The sequence below is a fragment of the Amphibalanus amphitrite genome, unplaced genomic scaffold, assembly GCF_019059575.1.
Source record: "Amphibalanus amphitrite isolate SeventyFive unplaced genomic scaffold, NRLGWU_Aamphi_draft 000173F_arrow, whole genome shotgun sequence".
NCBI classification, from domain to species: Eukaryota; Metazoa; Arthropoda; class Thecostraca; order Balanomorpha; family Balanidae; genus Amphibalanus; species Amphibalanus amphitrite.
In genome coordinates, this window is record NW_024881668.1 from 472,261 (window position 1) to 490,455 (window position 18,195).

Sequence of the window (18,195 nt, forward strand, 5' to 3'; positions counted from 1 at the left end):
TCTCCCACTGGAGCCGGCACGACCCCCCGAAGCCCCTCCCATCGACCCGAACTCGGCCTTCCTTGGTGACATGCCTCACTAGCCCTCGGCGTGTTTCTAGCCAGACGTGAATTGCATGGCGTGTGGGCTGTCCGGAAGGCCATTACGGCGCGTGTTTTGTGGAAATCATGACGGCTAGTTTCGCCAGGCGCTGTGAAAATTATGGTTTTTGGTCGTATTTTGTCGCTGAATTCTGCCGGGCATTTACAGGCTTTATTTTACCATTCGTCCGGTTCACGATAATTGCATACATTTCGGCTGTCATCGTAAAAATCCCGGCGCGCTTTTTGCCAGTAGGTGACACACAGGTGACATGCTGAAAGTCATGTTCCCCTAGAAACCACCGTCTGATTTTTTCCTACTCGTTAAACGTCATTTCCAAGCGGAAGCATGTTGATGAAGTTTATTGTTGTCAGGGCAACCGGAATGCAAATGTATTCGTCGCCGAATACTGATGCGCGCGGAAGCATAATAATTGAATAAGCAAATGTATCTGTGCATAAGCGACAAGCGTAGAAACTATGGGTGCAGTGGGTGCAGCTGCACCCACAATACTTATCCAGTACGTGCAGGCAATGCATCGTAAAGTGGGGCTTTTTGAGACAGTGGGGCTGTTTGAGGCAGTAATTACGGAGCGAGCGAAGCGAGCGTAGTCTTTCCTTAGATTAACGGAAATTTCTGAGTATGAGCGGCCGGCCGGCCGGCCGTGGTCACGATTCTACGACGCTTATATCTCAGCAACCACTTGACCGATTTACACGCGGTAATTTTTGTAGGGTAGCTTCATTCCTCCTACCAAGTATTGGACTATTCCCGATGCATGTGGGTGACCCCTTATGCACGTGCCACGTGCAAAACGAAGAGGTGTCACTTTTGTAATTGTTGCAATATCTCGGTAACCACTTGGCCGATTGCGCTGAAAGTTGGCATGTAGGTAGGCACCCACTAGGCAATGCATATCCATGTGCCAGAGTTGAGGTGCTGCTGCACGTGCGCACGTGCAGGGGTCGATTCCAGATCTCGAGAACGGCTGGACCGAAGGCGCTGAAATTTGGCACATGGTTAGGGACCGGTTAGTAGGGTGCCGTGCAAAAGTCAGTTGGGACCCATTTTGCACGTGCGCACGTGCAGGGTGCCGCTTCCAGATCTCGAGAACGGCTGGGCCGATTGTACTCAAATTTGGCACATCGCTAGAGACCGGTTAGTAGGGTGCCGCGCACAAGTCAGCTGGAGGTAGCCCCTCGAAATTTCGCACGTGCAAGGCTCACCCTCTCGCTCGCTCCGTTAGTCGCCCCAAAAGGCGTTATACTGGTGTAGTAGTTTATTAGGATCGACGTAAGATTAAAACCGTTTAATATTTTTTGGCCATTTTTTGCTCGTGCTGATGTGGGGTCGAACGGAAGTCTCTATCGAAAGTTATTGTTAAAAAAACGCTGGGGACCTTTCATGACCTGAGCTGACCTAAGGGGCACAACAGGGGGTCACGGGTGCAATTTTTCGATTCAGTTTGTCATGTTTACTAGCATGCAGATGTTTGAAGGAAGGCTAAGAATTTATTTCAAAAGAGGCGCATTTCAAATTTTTCCCCATTGACTTAAAATGGAGAGGTCGCAAAATCGACCTGACCTTGGGTTTATAAATCAAAATTCCAAGGGATTTATTTTATGCATGCTTATGCCTACTGTTACTCTGATCAATCGCTGAGGGTTTCAAAGCGATCGTTCAGTCGGTGTAGGTAAAGCAAGCATCGGAACTTTTTTCTGAGGTGAAGTCACTTGTCGTAGCTTGCCTGGTGACCTGACATTAAACGAACCAAGTTGGAAATTTTCACAACATTGGCAGAAGGGATGGATAATAAGGTGCACGAAAAAGGGCGGTGCTGCGCGACGCCGTTTTTTATATTTGTGAAAAATCCCAGAATGGGATGTACAGAAGGTCTACAAAATAAGTCCACGCCGTAAGCGGGTCACCAGTGGGCAGTTAGCGCCTGAGCGCTACTCAGGCGCCACCTGCCCGCATACGGAGAAAACTTTTTTGTAGACCTACTGTACAAACGCTACCGCGCGGCTACCATAATCCACGCCACACGAAAACGTTTTTATCACCGTGGGCAAATCGACGGCGAGTATGCGTCACTTATGCAGATTAGCAAGGGTAAAGAACGCTCGACCAGGCACTGAATGAAGACCGCTGGCAACCACCCGCGTTTACTCGCGATCTTTCGGCGTTTAAACCTGACCTTCGAACGGTTCACCGTGACGTCACGCCATGAAAAAGGAACGCATCCGCTTTCATTAAGTGAATGAACCTCGCCGTTCTACTGAATGAATAGTTAGGTAGTTGCGATGTGCAAGATACTTATCTTGAGTACCTATGTAAGCGTATGCATGCCTGGGCTGTATGTATCTAAGTGTACATCGTGCGTTAACCTGCGCCCCACCCCTGGGGGGGGGGGGGGGCTATTCATAGCCCCCTTTCCGTTTTTCTGCAGTAACTTCTAAACCGCTTGACGTATCGCCGCCAAACTTTCAGTACCTTCGGCTGCATCAATTGGATATCATGTGTCAAAATTTGAATTTCGTATCTATCATATGTCGGCCGTAAATGGCGTCAGATTGACGTTATGTTCGGCCGATTTCGACGCAAAACATTGAACCACGGGAATCGCCCCCAAGAGCTAAGCTTTTGAGCTAGATCCTTTTTTTTTGCATGAAAGGACTCAGAATGGACTGCGCTATCAAACTTTTATCTCGAATTTTCAAAATTTTGAAAATTTTGAAAAGTATATATATTAGAATTCAAAATTTGCATTTTATATTAAAAAAACCCTTTTTGACTTTTCGAAAAAAATGGAATATATATGATAGAACACACGCTTATGACTTACTCTGGCAAGTTTTAGCCAGATATCTTCAAAAATGGCCAAGTTATGCGCATTATAGCAAAAATTTCACAATTTTAATTTTTTCAAATCAATTTTTCCGTACGAATTTGACATCGTACACCAATATAAATAGCACCATCGTGTTTCTGAGCTCAAAATGCATCCGATAGACATGTTTTTTGTTGAAAAATTTCACCTTTGAAGTTGGACCTTTTTTTACCTGAAAGTGACCTGGCCTCAGCTATATTTAGATCAAAATGGCCTCAAATGACACAGGCGGCACCGAATTCGAAATCTATGGCCTAAATGAACCATAAAACATGTGTCACGTGACCGACTTATGACATAAGATTTCCGTGACCTATGATGACCTGACCCTGACCTGAAAATCAAAGTACAAAATTGGTACCCTGAGGGTATGTAAAGCATCTGTTCACGAGTGTGTAAACCAAAAATCAGCCTGATCTGACTTGTAAGACGGCAGCCAGAGCCCAAATTGTGAACAAGCCAAATATCGATAATTTTACTTTGACCTGACCTGCGACGTCATCGGTGACCTCGAGGTCAATGAGATTAGGTTTCGTTCAACAGTTTTTCCGGGGCTATCAGATGCCGTTTGAATTTTGACGATCGGCCCAGTAGTTTCGGAGTTAGGAGGGGGGGCTATGAATACCCCCCCCCCCCCAGTAGGGCGTGTTATACACAGACCCCAGTGGGGCGCGGGTTTAACTGGTAGTTGGAGTTAGAGACATGAATGCCTTCAAACCAGTTGGCTTGCTAAATTATTGATAGGATCATATTCGAACATACCATACCAAGGAAAACCTTTTTTTTTGCTCTGCCAGCCTTCAGCCAGTCTGGAGCCGGGGGTCATTACATCTGGCAATTTTGGCCAGGAACAAAGTTTTACGTTAAGCCGGTTAACTATAATTATAGTCTGCTCCAAGGCCATATGTCTGCTCCATATCAAGTTTGAGGTCGGAGTTTCTTCGCCAGATCGCTCCTCCACTCAATAATTTGCGCATTTGAATGTAAGAGCTGTATTTACAGAAATCACGCACAGCTTTCAGCAGGGCACTTCGGCCGCAAGCTTGAAATGGAACAGAGGGAAGTTGGGGGAACGCCGAATACTTTTTTTCTGACGCCCGTAGCACGCAAGGTAGACAACATAAGCTATTCTTGTTGGCGTCATTCGAGAGGCCAGTCTTTTGCCTTTCAAACATACCAGGCGCATTTGATGAATTCGCATACCGTTAAGCGCACAAACTAAAAATATCAAAGAAGTGACTTTTTCGGCGTCGCCCCGGACTGCGGGGAAAGCCGAAAATGGGAGAAATGATCTACGGGAATGCCGAAATTGATGTTTTGCTATTTTATCTCAAATTTTATCCAGAATTCGTCAAAGCTGACACGCGTTTTAAGAGCTTGAGGACGCTTGGTGCACACTGGAAGTTACAGGGTGTAACGAAATTATCCGGACATCAATTTTTTCGCCGTATCCGTTCGCATTTCTTTCTTTCTGACGATAGGAGCGTGGAAGTTAGATAAATTCGTACCTATGGTTCCGGTCATCACCACCAGGGTGACCTGACCTTGGGCGGTGACCCATGCCGTCAGTACGGGTCGAGCCACCGCCGGTGTCACTTGGCAGTTTCCGTTCAGAGCAATGACGAGAAAAGAGTACAGCCTCTCCTTTCGCAGCAAAGCTGTGGGGATGGTCCATGGCGGCATGAGCCAGAAGATGGTCTGCCAGCAGCTGGGTATCAGCAGGAGCCAGCTGCACGTCTGGCTGAAGCGTGATAAGCTGGGACTTGGGCTGCAAACCCAGCCCGGCCGTGGCCGCAAGACCGCCCTTCACCCAGTGGCCAAGAGGGTTATCAGGATGGCGACGGAGAAACGTCACCAATCAACTCGAAAACTGGCTCGAAGGCTTACCAAGGCAGGGTACAAGACGTCCCATATGATGATTCACCGCTACCTGCGCAACAACCTGGCCATGCGCCCGTTCAAACTGAAAAGGACGCCAAAACTGACTGAAAAACAACGAGCTCACCGACTGAAGTTCGCTCGAGAGCACCTGCACTGGTCGGAGGAAGAATGGCGGAAGGTGGTCTGGTCGGACGAGTCACCGTTCGAGCTATTTCATCCTCCGAACCGCCAAAACGACCGTGTGTGGGCGGCCAGCAGCTCGGACGTACCGACGGTCCCCAGCGTGAAGCATCCGGCCAAATTCCACGTCTGGGGCATGTTCAGCTACCGTGCGCTGTCCCAGCTGCACGTGGTGCCCCAAAAAACGACCATCAACGGCGAGTACTATCGGAGCAACATCCTGGCCAACGAATGTCTGGAGGCGCTCAACCGGATTGCACAGGAGGGCCCGGTTTCCAAACGCGCGCTGATGCCCGATCCAAGCCAAGCGGTGTTCATGCAGGACGGCGCACCGCCTCACAGCGCCAAAAGGACTCAAGACTGGTGCCGTGAGAACCTCCCATCCTTCTGGGCCAACGGGGCGTGGCCTGGGAATAGCCCTGACCTCAATCCCATTGAGAACTTGTGGGCTATTCTCCAGCAGGAGGTGAATCAGAAGCCACCCGCCACCAGCACGGATCACCTGGAGACACAGGTCAAGACGGCGTGGCGCCGGATCAAAAGCAGTGTGCTGGAGAGTCTAGTGGCTGGGATGCCCCAGCGCATGAGTGACTGTGTTAAGATGAACGGTGGCTACATCGGTAAATAAACGAGAAAGCCCCCGACTGTTTTGTTCTCTAATAAGAGCGGGAAGAACGATGTCCGGATAATTTCGTTACACCCTGTATAATTGTGTGATATAATAAGAAAAGGCCAGGTAAATCATTCCTTATGGTAACAGGCCGTTGTGTCGGTTAAAAGTGTAATTTGTGTGACTAAAAATACGCGTTGCTATTCTACAGCGGTAAAGTTCACGTAGCGTGCTTTAACGCGCGTAATTGCACGTTTTCGGCATTACCCCAGCCAGCCATACTTTCATTTGCAGGCCCATAACTTTTCAACGTGCTGTATAAATTTCAAATAGGCAGCACACTTATGCAAAGACGTGCTGAAGATTACTTGACCGAATTGGCCAGACAAACGGTAGCATACTGAGTAGGAAATGCAGCTTCGAAGACGCATGTAGTGCAAAGGAAACGTACCTTGAAAACACTCTTGGCGCCCTCACAGCCGAAGTATTTCGAATGACGACTGGTAACAAACATGCGATGATTGGTAATCACTTAAGCTTCAGAGCATCACTGACAGGTGGCATCCATGTCGTACGGTTTTCGAAATATCTCGAATTTCGGCTTTGCCCCAACTCCGGCATTGCCCCAACTTCCACTATAGTTCGTTTTTTTTTCAAAACCGGTTTGGCTCGAAGTTCATTATCGAAGCTCTCACGCGAGTTTTTGAAACTTCAGCTCTGGCCAAGAATTTCTTACCACTAAAATGATCAATTTCAAATTGTGCTCGGTAAATGCATGAAAATTGTGACTTCAGAAATGAGCGTAGCATGGTATCGTCACTCGTGGCAGCTGGCTTCCAATGTCCGTACGATGGCACCAAGTGTCATCGAATTTTATGTCGAATGTCATGCCGAATTTTAGGAAATCTTTTTCGTTGTCGAATTTTAGGAAAACGTTTTTTACTGCTACCGAGGTTAGAATCGAGTAAGTTGCTCAGGGCAACTCAATAACGCAGACAAGACTGTGTACGATATAAAGGATTCTTCATGGCTCCGAGTGGAAGTTAAGGATATCTTTTCCGAGGGGGTTACTGAAAAACCGAGCGACGAATGAGCGAGGTTTTGCTGGAACAAGCGAGGAAAAGATATCCGATCTTCCACGAGTGAGCCATGGGGAATCCTATATCTTTCTACGTTGAAGTTTATTCTTAACTAATTAAACATTGTGTTTAAATGTTCTGGGAAAATAGATTTAGAGTACTTTGTTTTAATACCTATTTCATAAGTTTCATAGACAAACAACCATTAAAAATGGTTCGATTATTAACCCATCATCACTTGAACTCTTGATCTTTAGCTATTTACCCTCGAGACCTTATCTTTACATCTTAGAGGAGTGCGAGATAGAAATATCCCTGCACTGTAGACAAAATGGCAAATAAACCTCAATTAGAGAGATATCGACGAGTTTTCTTTTTGGTTTGCGTTGTCTGCGGTTGCGTTTTTTTTTTTTTTTACAGCCTGCGGTCCGGTGATGCTCAGCATTGCCCCTTCAGGTACGCCTACCTAAGTGCAAAAGCATGGTCTATCTGGAGGGAAGTTGATTTAGTTATTCTAAAAGGACGTTTAGTCGAATCTTGTTCCTGGCCAAAATCTAGGGGTGGTTCGAACAATGAGGCGAGACAAAGTTGGTCTACATAATGAGTTTCGATATAGTGGAAAGTTCATGAGGAAATGCAGGGTTGCACATGAGGTAATATTGCTATTTTTATACAAAACTGAAAATGCATAATTTGCCATGTTTTTTTTTGGCAATGCCAGACTGTTCCGTTGACAATTCTGAACACTGGCACATGTTTGCGATATACAAAAACACAGTATCATTACTAGACAGAAATAAAATGTATTTCTGAAACACGAAAATAACGAGGCAACAGAAAATTAGATCATCAAAACAAAGACAAGGATTCCTATGACCATCTTATAGATGGATCCAACCAAGATTACTTTGCTTACAGGTCAAACGTCATGGGAAAAGCAAGTGGCTGTGTAATAGGTCACAACTTCGCAAACCAGTCCTGCTTTCCTAGCTTCTAAACAGAAGAAACAGCTGATCAATAATCAAGGCCCTATATAGAAGGTATGCTCATTAGGCCGAAGCAGCGATTTCCGTGACGTCACAGGTACGAAGGGTCGGACGGCTGTAATGCAATCCTATGGAAAATGACCCAACTTTAGGGCTCTCCCACATAGCTGACAGACTCGACACTAAGGTAAAAATTATATCACATAAAACCTCGAATCAAGACGAACAAGAAACCTATCTGACGTTGTTACGTATTACTAATGGCTTAGACTCTATTCAAGTATATTTAGGGCTCTGCATTAGCTTACTTTTTCTGCTGTCAATGCCACTACAAATGCCTAGTCGGCGCACGTGCGCTTGTCGAGCGGGGACCACCAGTCGGGCGATTCGGAGCTGCCGCCCAATCAGAACGCCGCAATGCCGTGACGTCATTGGTTGCACACGACACGTTACGGAGATAGGGATGAGACAGCCCTGATCAATAATCTTGTTCACAAAGTCGAGAGCTTTAGTCACGGATAGCACCATATACAATAACCTCGGAGTTAGAATTCTCTGCTTTGACACTCTGACAGCTACAAACGTAACGAAAAAATGGACAATGGACAGGCACACGCCTACCACAAATTAATTGTATCGTTACGGTCTTAGACTATGTTTATCACAGGGTTGAATAAAGATTTAAGCCAAAACCATAAACAGCTTTCTCCGAGTCCGACTCCAGATCATTTAAAGATAAAAAGAAAATTAGGTCAAGTATTTTGTTCAAACATCTCCACCGAATACAACCAAAACATTACAAGTAAAGTAACACAAGTTCCAAAACAACTAACCCAAATCAGAACGAACAAGAACCCAACAGTCTTAACCTCGTCTGACAACTAGTGTGTGGCCGACTTCAGGACACTTCTGATCGAGAAGTCGGTGGCCCAGGTCCAGAGACCACTTTTCCTCAACAGCTTCCCTGATGGCTAGATTGTTCCATTAGATTCCAAGATTCCACAGACTAGATTGTGGACACGGGTATACATCACTCTCGGTCTCGACTTTCGGGTCTGATTTAACCGGAGCCATGAAGTGAGATTGCGGAGCTACATTGCACACTACACAGACCTTCTAGGCACAGAGAACAACTACCGCTTGACGCTTGTCTCTCGTAAATGGAACTCCGTAGAATTAGAAAAAAATGTGAAGCCCAGCTGTTTTCAGCAGGCATCCGAGACAGACCACGAAATCAACGACTTTTTCTTCCTTCCCGATACGCGTTAATGTCATCCGTTGATGCGTATAGTTGTAATCAAATCCGATGACGCCATCCTGGAATGCCTGTGCCCGCTGATCATGATGTTATCTACGCTACAAAGCTGGCCAGAGCGTTCTTCTCGAGCCCAGTCCTGCTGTCCTTTGCTTGGCTTCCTCTGTTGACAGGCCATGCACCATTCGCAGGTGATGACGAAGATTATGCACAGTACTGATTTGATTTCCACAAATGTCGCACGTGGTCACACCGTCATGGGTCCTCTGGTGGGCTGACAGCGCGTTTCGTCTTCGATAGACGCGGCCACAGAGTGCACAGGCGAAACCTCCTCCGGCTGGAAGACGAGAGACGGGTGAATTGGCTTATTAGAATTCGATTTATTTGTGGAAAATATATGAGGGACTCCAAGCCTTGAGAGAAAAGTGCAGCTATCAAACTACCAATGATCGAGGGGGTAGTTTACCTATCTGAGTCTGAGATATCTGTCCGTTCAAATACCTCGCATGGAACAACTGTCATTTCATCAAATCATCTTCTTTTAGTAAGTTATTTCGGTTCGGTTTTTATTCGTCTCACAACCACGTTCCCACATAAGTTCAAAATCAACGGGGCTGGTGACCGCTTTTATCGCTCTGATAATTGTGTTAGCTGCTTCATTATGACGGTGAATTTAGAGTTCCTGATTGGAACTAAAAAAAAAAAAAACGCACACACACACACAAAAACTAAGCTCCAAGTTCAAAGAGCACATCACATATATTACATAACAGAAAACATTTTGAACGCAAAACACTGACGACGCAAACAGGGGCGCCGCCACCACTACGTACAGTACGAACACTGTACGTAGTGCAATTTTTGACTTGGAAATCCACTACGTACAGTACGTACTGCTCAAAATGTGAAAAATAGTTAATTTATTTAAAAAAAGAGTTTTAATTACTTTTTTTAAGTTTTTTAATTGAAAAAATCACCAAACTTCAGTTTGTTTTGACCAGTTTTGACATACCAAAATTACATTTGTCATTTTGAACTGCTTAAAAACCAGTAAAATGCCTTTTGGGGCGAAGAACGAGCGAGCGAGATAGTGAGCCCTGCACGTGCGGAAGGGCGAGAGGGTAGTTCCAACGGGCTTGTGCAAAGCACCCTTCTAACCGGTCGCTAGCGGTGTGCCAAATTTGAACGCGATCGGCCCAGCCGTTCCTGAGATCTGGAAGCGGCATTCTGCACGTGCGCACGTGCAGACGGGGTCCAAACTGACTTTTGCACGGTACCCTACTAACCGGTCTCCAACCGTGTACCAAATTTGAGCGCAATCGGCCCAGCCGTTCTCGAGATCTGGAAGCGCCCCCTGCACGTGCGCACGTGCAGTAGCACCCTAACCGCAACACATGGGAATGCATTGCCTGGTGGGTGCCTACCTGTATGCCAAGTTTCAGCGAAATCGCCCAAGTAATTACCGAGTTATTGAAATGGGAACAAATTTGGCAGCTCTTCTTTTTGCATTTTGCACGTGCAGTGGGGGTCACTCACATAGATCAAGAGTATCCGACCTTTGGTAGAAAGGATGCAGCTACCCTACACAAATTACCGCAAGACAAATTAATTATCGCCCAAGCGGCTGCTGAGATATGAGCCTATCAAAATCACTACTTTTGCAAAACAGCTTGAACACCCTTGGCTTTTCACGTGGCACGTGCCACGACGGTCACTGAGATGCATCAAAAGTGGTCAATTACGGGGTAGAAGGGATAGGGCTACCCAGCAAAAAAGACCGCAGGCCAATCGGTCCAGCGGTTGCTGAGATATAAGCCTCTCAAAAGCGTTACAGGCCGGGCCGGGCTGGGCCGGGCCGGGCCGGGCCGCTCATACTGAGATTTTCCCGTTATATTGAAAAGACTTCGCTTCGCTCGCTGCGCTCGCTCGCTCGCTCGTAATAAGGTACGCTCTTGTTGCCATAACAACTAGGAAGCTTGGCGGCTTGGCTCAACCAGGGCACTAAAGAGTCTAAAGGGCTCAACCATGGGAATGAACCGCGCCGAGCAAGCGCCGAGCGTGGTGTAGAGTTTTAGGGCCTTGGTGTAGAGGCCTTTTGTAAGTGATTGGTTGCTCATAATGATATAGGGCTTGGGTGGTAGCAAGGTCAGCAAGGTGGTAGTGATCTCAGATCTGCAGAGTAGAAGAGTGGAGTGCTAGAAGTTGTTTATTTCGACGTGTACGTTGACCATAGGCGTAAGAACAGGGGGGCGGGGGGGGGGGGCATGGCCCCCCCACTTTCGGAGGTGGGGAGGGGGGGCAGCAATGTTAACTGCCCCCCCCCCCACTTTTTGCTGACTTTAGTGTCTGTCTGTAAGTACCTACCACCCGGTACCCTAAACACCAGAACTTGACGACTACTCAACCTGCCCTTTAATGAAGATTCCCTTTTGTTTCTACAGCGTTATTGACCGCAATTTCCTTCACTCAATGAAGGAAACCATATCAGAGACAAAACTGTGAGTCCTGGTGGCAGCATTTTGTTGAATACGAGACGCGGGACATGAGCGGGCACTGAAAAGGAATAAGACAATACTAGTAAGGTGCAGGAGAATGCGTATACAAACGACCAACGCTTGACCGGATCTGCTTGGAGTCGGCATAGTTCGTCACAGGCGTAGTAGCTGGGGGCCAGGGTGACCGTGCCCCCTGCCTCGGTTCAAACAGGCTGGAGGCCAGCAATGTCTGTGGGTATCTGCCCCTCCCCCTTCGCACTTTCAGTGCAGTGGCGGTCGCAAAGGGGGGATCAGGACCATGCCCTTCCCCCCTCCAAAGGCTAATCAGGGGGCCATCATATCATTTGGCCCCCCCCCAAACAACCAATGGGCAGGGCCCCCATGGGTGTATGGGGCTCTGGCCCTTATTCGATTGTCACGAGGCTCAAGAAACCCACGCCAGCTATTAACAGCTCCCATACCAGTCTTTGAGGGTCCTACACTGATCTCGGAGGGCCCTTCAGTGACGGTCAAGCGCCCACATTGAGGGATGAGAACCCACATTGACCTCTGAGGGCCCTCCACTGGCATTTGAGGGCCCCTAAACCGGCCTCAAGGGCCCAGCCGGCGTCTGAGGGCCTCACTCTGGCCTCTGGTGACATCATTTCTGTCTCTGGGGTCCCAAGACTAACCTTTAGGTGCCTCTGAGCATGGGATCTGAGGCATGGGATCTGAGGGCCCCGCACTGCGGGCCCTCAGATCCCGTGCCGGTATTTTCCCATGCCGGTAAGCCCATGCAGGTATTTTAGGGTCCCACACTGACCTCTGAGGGCCCATGATGGCCTGTAAGGACCCACATTAGCCTCTGATGGCCCAAGTCGGCATCTAAACGTCTCAAACTGCCCTTTGCAGGCCCTGTACTGGTCTCTCAGAGCCTTAACCCTCGCCGGCCGAGGGGGGAGGCAGGTGCCGCCCCTCCATAGTTTTTTTTTCGCGATAGCTCCGAACACGCCGGTGAAAGAGAACTGAAGCTAGGCATGCCTGACCTTTGAATCAAGCCGGATCTGTTGACACCAACCGCATTTTCGGGTCAGATCAGGTCACTGACCTATGAAGTCAAAAATGAACCTCTGCACGGTCTTCAGATGTCGCAACTTCGCATCGCAACGCCCTCACTCCCAGAGGAGCTTTCACAGGGAAATGAACCTTGCAGGACCTAGTATCCATTAGGAGTCTTACAACTTCAGAAAGGCAGTGTATAGGTAACATGAAAATATAGAGTCTGAATCTGAGTTGCTTTGTTTTGTTTATTGTATTCAAGCCATTTCGACTAAACAGACAAAAGGATTAAGTAGGACTTCGGATTAATCTGACTATAACAGAATAGTTGGACAAATGTTTTCAAATAACAGTCGAAATTGCTATTTATGAAGGTGGTCCCGAAGAAAATTTTAACCATCACAAACTCGCCGGCTGGAAAGGCATGCTTCTGCCCCAGGCCCCCATAGTGTAAGTGCAACTGTAACTACATACATCATTCTGCAGACTGCAATCGGTTCGAAGCCAAGGGAGGGACGGCAGGGACAGCCGTCTTTCCTTGGTCAGCTGGGTGTTGTTGTAAGATCATTCGTTTTACTCATTTTGTATTATCTTTAATGAAAATGTTGACTTCTCGACAATCAGTGGGACGAATCCGGAGAGTTTTCAGGTTTTGGTGATGTTATAAATAGGCACCTTGGAACTTGGGAAAATTTTCATCCCACCCTGGGTGTCGTGCCTGAGCCTACCACTAACCTGCATGCGGGTGTACGTAGTGCTCATAAAAGCGTGGCGGCGCCGCTGGACGCAAAAGCAGAAACAACAGCAGCCATATACAGGACTAGGAAATTAAACAAATTTCAAAGCAGCAAAACAAGGAAGCTGCAGAAAGTTCATGTCTTATTTTGTCAACACCCTGTGCACCACATTTTTTTTTGCGATCGATGGGCAAAGTTAGCTGTCTTCAGTCGCTATACGTATTCGATACCGCTCAGAAGTCGCGTCAATAAGCTGAGACCGCCGTGACTTCACTGGGTAGTGTCATGAATGATAGATCGCCAGATCGCCGTACTTCGATGTTTATCTTTTACTGTCATCGATAGCGTCATCATCGCACAGCTTATCAGGATAAACGCATGCACCCACCAACGCCACAATATTACCGCTATCTAGACACAGCACTTTGACACTGATCCACCTCGTCCAACGCCGTGAAATATCCACATCAACTCGAAGTCCTTTCGGAAGGCGACAAGAACATGGCATCCAACGAAATCCTCCTTGAGCCTAACGAAATCATCCTTGAAGTCTTCCACAAGAGAAGCAGGGCCACTCTTCGATCAGACACCAAAATCGACATCCTTCCCCGTCACCAACTTACAAGCAACACCAGGAGAGCGACGTCCCTTTGGTAGAGGATGCCGAGGGCATGGTATCAAACAAAACCCTCCCCGGAGTTTCACACACCAAACCTAGTATCATATCACCATCCCAGCAGCCACGTCAAATCGAGGTACTTCCAGAAGAAGATAGGACGTGCTACCAAACAGAACCTCTTCTTCACTGACTCCCGAAAGTGTGTGTGGAGGGGGGGGGGGGCGTCTTTTCGATCGTTCGATCGTTCAATATGCACGCTACACCAAACCGACACATCTCGTTTCCGCCTTACAAACATCCACATAAGACCGAGGTCTCTCCGAAAGACGACGAGGACGACGGACATCCGCATCAGAACGAAGGCCTTTTCGAAGAAGACGACGGGGTGTCCTCAAGGGGAACTCTTGACGGTCGCGTCGGCGCCATATCTTCGATCTGCTGCTGTGAGCAGCCGTGCACCGCCTTCAGGTGTCTCCTCAGGGAGGGAACGATGCTGAAGACGTGTCCACAAATAGTGCAGGAGGTGCGGCCCGTGTGTACTTGGCGATGGTTGCGCAGAGAGCCGGAATGTTGGTAGACGGCGCCGCAAATATCGCAGGGGAAGCCGCCACCTGCGGAGGAGGGGTTGCCGGTTAGAGGTGATGCTAAACAAGATGATGATGATGATGATGATGATGATGATGATGATGATGATGATGATGATGATGATGATGATGATGATGATTTTTACAAAGGTTTCGTTTTGCCCCTGCTGCAACGTTCCCCTGTGACGATGACAACGTTTATGATCATGGTTGCTGGTAATGCATTGAAGGCGTTTCGTCGATGACAGAAAATGGCAGAAGACGATGTCAGAAGCTGCATTGAAGATCTTACCTAATTGGCCCATAGGGACATCTTGGATTCTGGTTGACGGCGATGATAAGGAGTTGATACTTACAGCAAAATAAGAAATATATGTAGATCGATCGAAATATATGTAGACCTGTTAGCTGGTGAAGGTGTCTGTTACCTCCTTTGTTTGATAAAGCGATTACCTACACATTTTCGTTAAAAAAGCAAGAACTGGTGGATGTAGCGTTGAAGGCGAGTGCTACTGGCGACCTCAATGTTTGAGACGGTGATGTGAGGTAAATAGCGACAGTCTGGTCTCATGGTTGTCCAATCTCCTTATCTCCTTTTCACATCTTAGACAGGTGTCTTTCACAATTAAGCTGAAAGGCCAAAATATTACGCCAAATGCCTATCTAACATTAAAATATAACAATAGTTAAGAAAAAGTGCATGACAACTAGATAAAAGACACATACCAGTCCCCGAATATGTCGTGATATTATATAATACTGAACGAGGCCGGTGTAAATAAATTTTCAAGACCGAGGTCCTTACTGAATTTTTGAACGAGGCCGAAGGCCGAGTTCAAAAATCAGTAAGGACTGAGGTCTTGAAAATTTATCACCGGCCGAGTTTGGTATGTATTTTACTGAAGGGTGGGACTAAATGCTTACTTCGAAATCTAAGCTACGTTGCGGCATTGGCGGTTATGTGCGGCGTGTATGCCGCATGATTAGTAAGCGGCGACCACTAAATTAAAGACTCAAACGCTCCGACCGGTTCTCAATGAATAACACTGCATACCAAAAATGCCAACCGCTCTCGTCATAAGATATTTAGCTTTAAATAACTAGGTTATCTACATCATCATTTTGAACCAAATTAATACTTTCAACTTAACTCACTCATTCCTTCCTTTGTTGTCTCTAAACAGTCTTTCGATTGTCTGGAAATCGTATGCTAAATCCCGTACCTGTATGCGATTGGTGCATATAAAGGCCGATCAAAGAATTTGAATAGGCTCTGGCATGCGATTTCCTGGCTACCCAAAAAAGTCTGTTTCAGTCTTGCTATCAAAACATGACCTCGCCCGCACAGGGGGGGGGGGGTTGATGCAACCCCCCTAAGGTTTTTCGCGAATAACTCGCTTAAAAAGCGGCTGATCGCGACGAAACTTTCAGTACCCTCGCATTGATCAATTTAACACCCATCCTGAAAATTTCATGACCCTGACCCAAATGACCTTTGACCTGTGACCTACTTTTCGAGACCATGTTTGGCCGGAACCGCGATTCAGCGTATGTCGGCTCGCATTAGCAGCGCGTTTGCAGTCTTTTCGTGGTTTCAAGCGTTCAAACATGTGATATGATGTTGCCCCCATGCATTAGGGTGGGTGTCAAGGTCATCTGAAGGTCAGGTCAGGTCATTGACCTTTGGTGACCTCGGTTCACTTTTTCGAGTTTGACATGTTTCTAGGTCAGTTTTTTTCGAGCTGAATTCGAATTAAGCAACCACATGAACGTTTACAAAGTAGTTTTGGTGCCTTCGTAACATGTTACGAGGCTGTCACAGGCGGTTGACACCTACTACAAATACCTGGCAGGACCTCTACTGGTTGACCTGACCTGACCTAACCCGACCTGGCCTAAATGAATGAAGACATCATCTGTGATCAAAACTAGCATGATATTCGTGATCAGCACCCCGAAAAACCCCATAGCAGCCACACTACGACGTTCTAACAGGTCCCAATTTTCCCGCCTTTTGGGTCATTGACCTGACCTGGAAGATCAACCGATGACCTAGGACCTTAAAATTGGGTATCATCGGCTTTCTCTCGTCACGGGCAACACGCTCGTTTTTTCCGCGAAGCTCTAGCTTGATCAGGAGCGAAACGGCAAGGGGTTATACCTTATACGTTCGCGGCTGAGTATTAATTTGGTTCAAAACAATGATGTAGATAAGTTAGTTATTTAAATCTAAATATCCTATGACGAGAGCGATGGACATTTTTGGTATGCAGTGTTATCCATTGAAAACAGGTCAAAGCTATTGAGTTTTTAATTTAGTGGTCGCCGCTTACTAATCATGCGGCATACACGCCGCACATAACCGCCAATGCCGCAACGCAGCTTAGATTTCGAAGTAAGCATTTAGTCTCACCCTTACTGAATGCCAACGATAAAATAATTGTCTAGACCGAAGCTCTTAGCCGTTTTTTGAACGAGGACATCCCAAAATGTTGACTTGGTAATTCGTTTTTGACCGTGGTCAATTTGCTTACACCAGTTATTACCACACCCCTCAGGCTAATGTATTTGAATAGGCCAGGCATACAGTAAAGCCCCAGACAAAACTCTATAACATGTAAAACTGTTTCTCACTACACCGAGGGCAATGAGGATGCTTATTGCCACAGAACAGGAGCCTGTGTGGAATGTTGACCGCACACACCGCGGGCGAATTATGCGTCTGGAGCCAGGGTAGATCGTCGTAACGTGATCATCGGACGGATAGTCTTGATCGGGTGTGTTTAACCGTGTTTTATACTCGCCAAAAAATGTTTAAGGAATGCTCCACGGAGTATGACAAATTTGTCGCCACTGCTGAAAAAGAAACTAAAACTAAAGGGGAGCGCGGGCTACAGCGACCTTTTTAAAAAGCTTATAGTGAAGGTGATCTATTTGTATTCAAGGGGCGTCGACAGGGGGTCATCACAACAACACCGGCTCCCAAAAGGACTGAATCGGGAAAGTCTTCAAGTGTTCAAGTGTTCACGGAACGGTGAAGACCTAGTAGATACGATAGCCACCTCAGTTCGGTGAAAGGGTTTCCACCACCTGGGAGTGTCTCAGTCCTCAATCCTCCATCCTCAGCACAGCTGGAAGCCAGGCTCCCAAAAAGGGCCAAGTATTGCACAGCGTTGGTGTGGTCGACAATCGTTAAGAATAAGAACGAGGGAGTTTTATTTGTGTTTGTTGTCGTTCCAGGAGAACCACAGCGATGAAACTAGAGATTTGGGCTGCTGCTTGCAAAGGTTTGTGCTGCTCTTCACCAAGCATTGTGAAACTGGTTGACAAGTTTTGCTGCACGCGCACTTGTGCACGTCTGTGCACCCATAAACCTGTTTTACCTGTTACCTGACGGAAGTAGAAATGGACGGTTCAGACGCCAGGTTTACGCGACACATTATTTTCAGCATGAATGCAGAAGTGTGTATTGAATTTTCTCGTACACGCATGGAAAACACATGGTCAAAGTAAAAAAATAAAGGTGTGCTAATGGTCTGTAATATGCTAACGGTCCTCCTTAAAACAGTGAAACTTTCACAACAGACGCATTATTACGTACTTGACGGCACGCAGAATCACACACTTCACAGCTGGCCTAAGCAAACGACCTAGTCCGCAGTTAATGCATGATAATGTATGATGTAATACCTACATCATAATCCATTCAGTATAATACAATGCAAGACACTAATATGACGCCAACGAAGTGTTCGACAGA

The 18,195-nt window shown here is 47.0% G+C and overlaps 1 protein-coding gene across 4 annotated transcripts in view; it reads right to left on the bottom strand.

Annotated features, from left to right (window-relative positions):
• LOC122383774 (longitudinals lacking protein, isoforms A/B/D/L-like) overlaps window positions 1-18,195 on the bottom strand; it is a 61,155-nt gene that overhangs the window by 13,659 nt on the left and 29,301 nt on the right. For 2 of the 4 annotated variants that reach the window (XM_043370529.1, XM_043370525.1), the window contains exon 6: window positions 13,538-14,462. The exons of the other annotated variants lie outside the window; for them this stretch is intronic. In XM_043370529.1, the coding sequence (XP_043226464.1) occupies window positions 14,203-14,462 (260 nt within the window). In that variant the 3' untranslated portion in view covers window positions 13,538-14,202. Of the gene's footprint in view, window positions 1-13,537; window positions 14,463-18,195 lie in introns of those variants that run through there. 4 annotated transcript variants of the gene reach the window in all.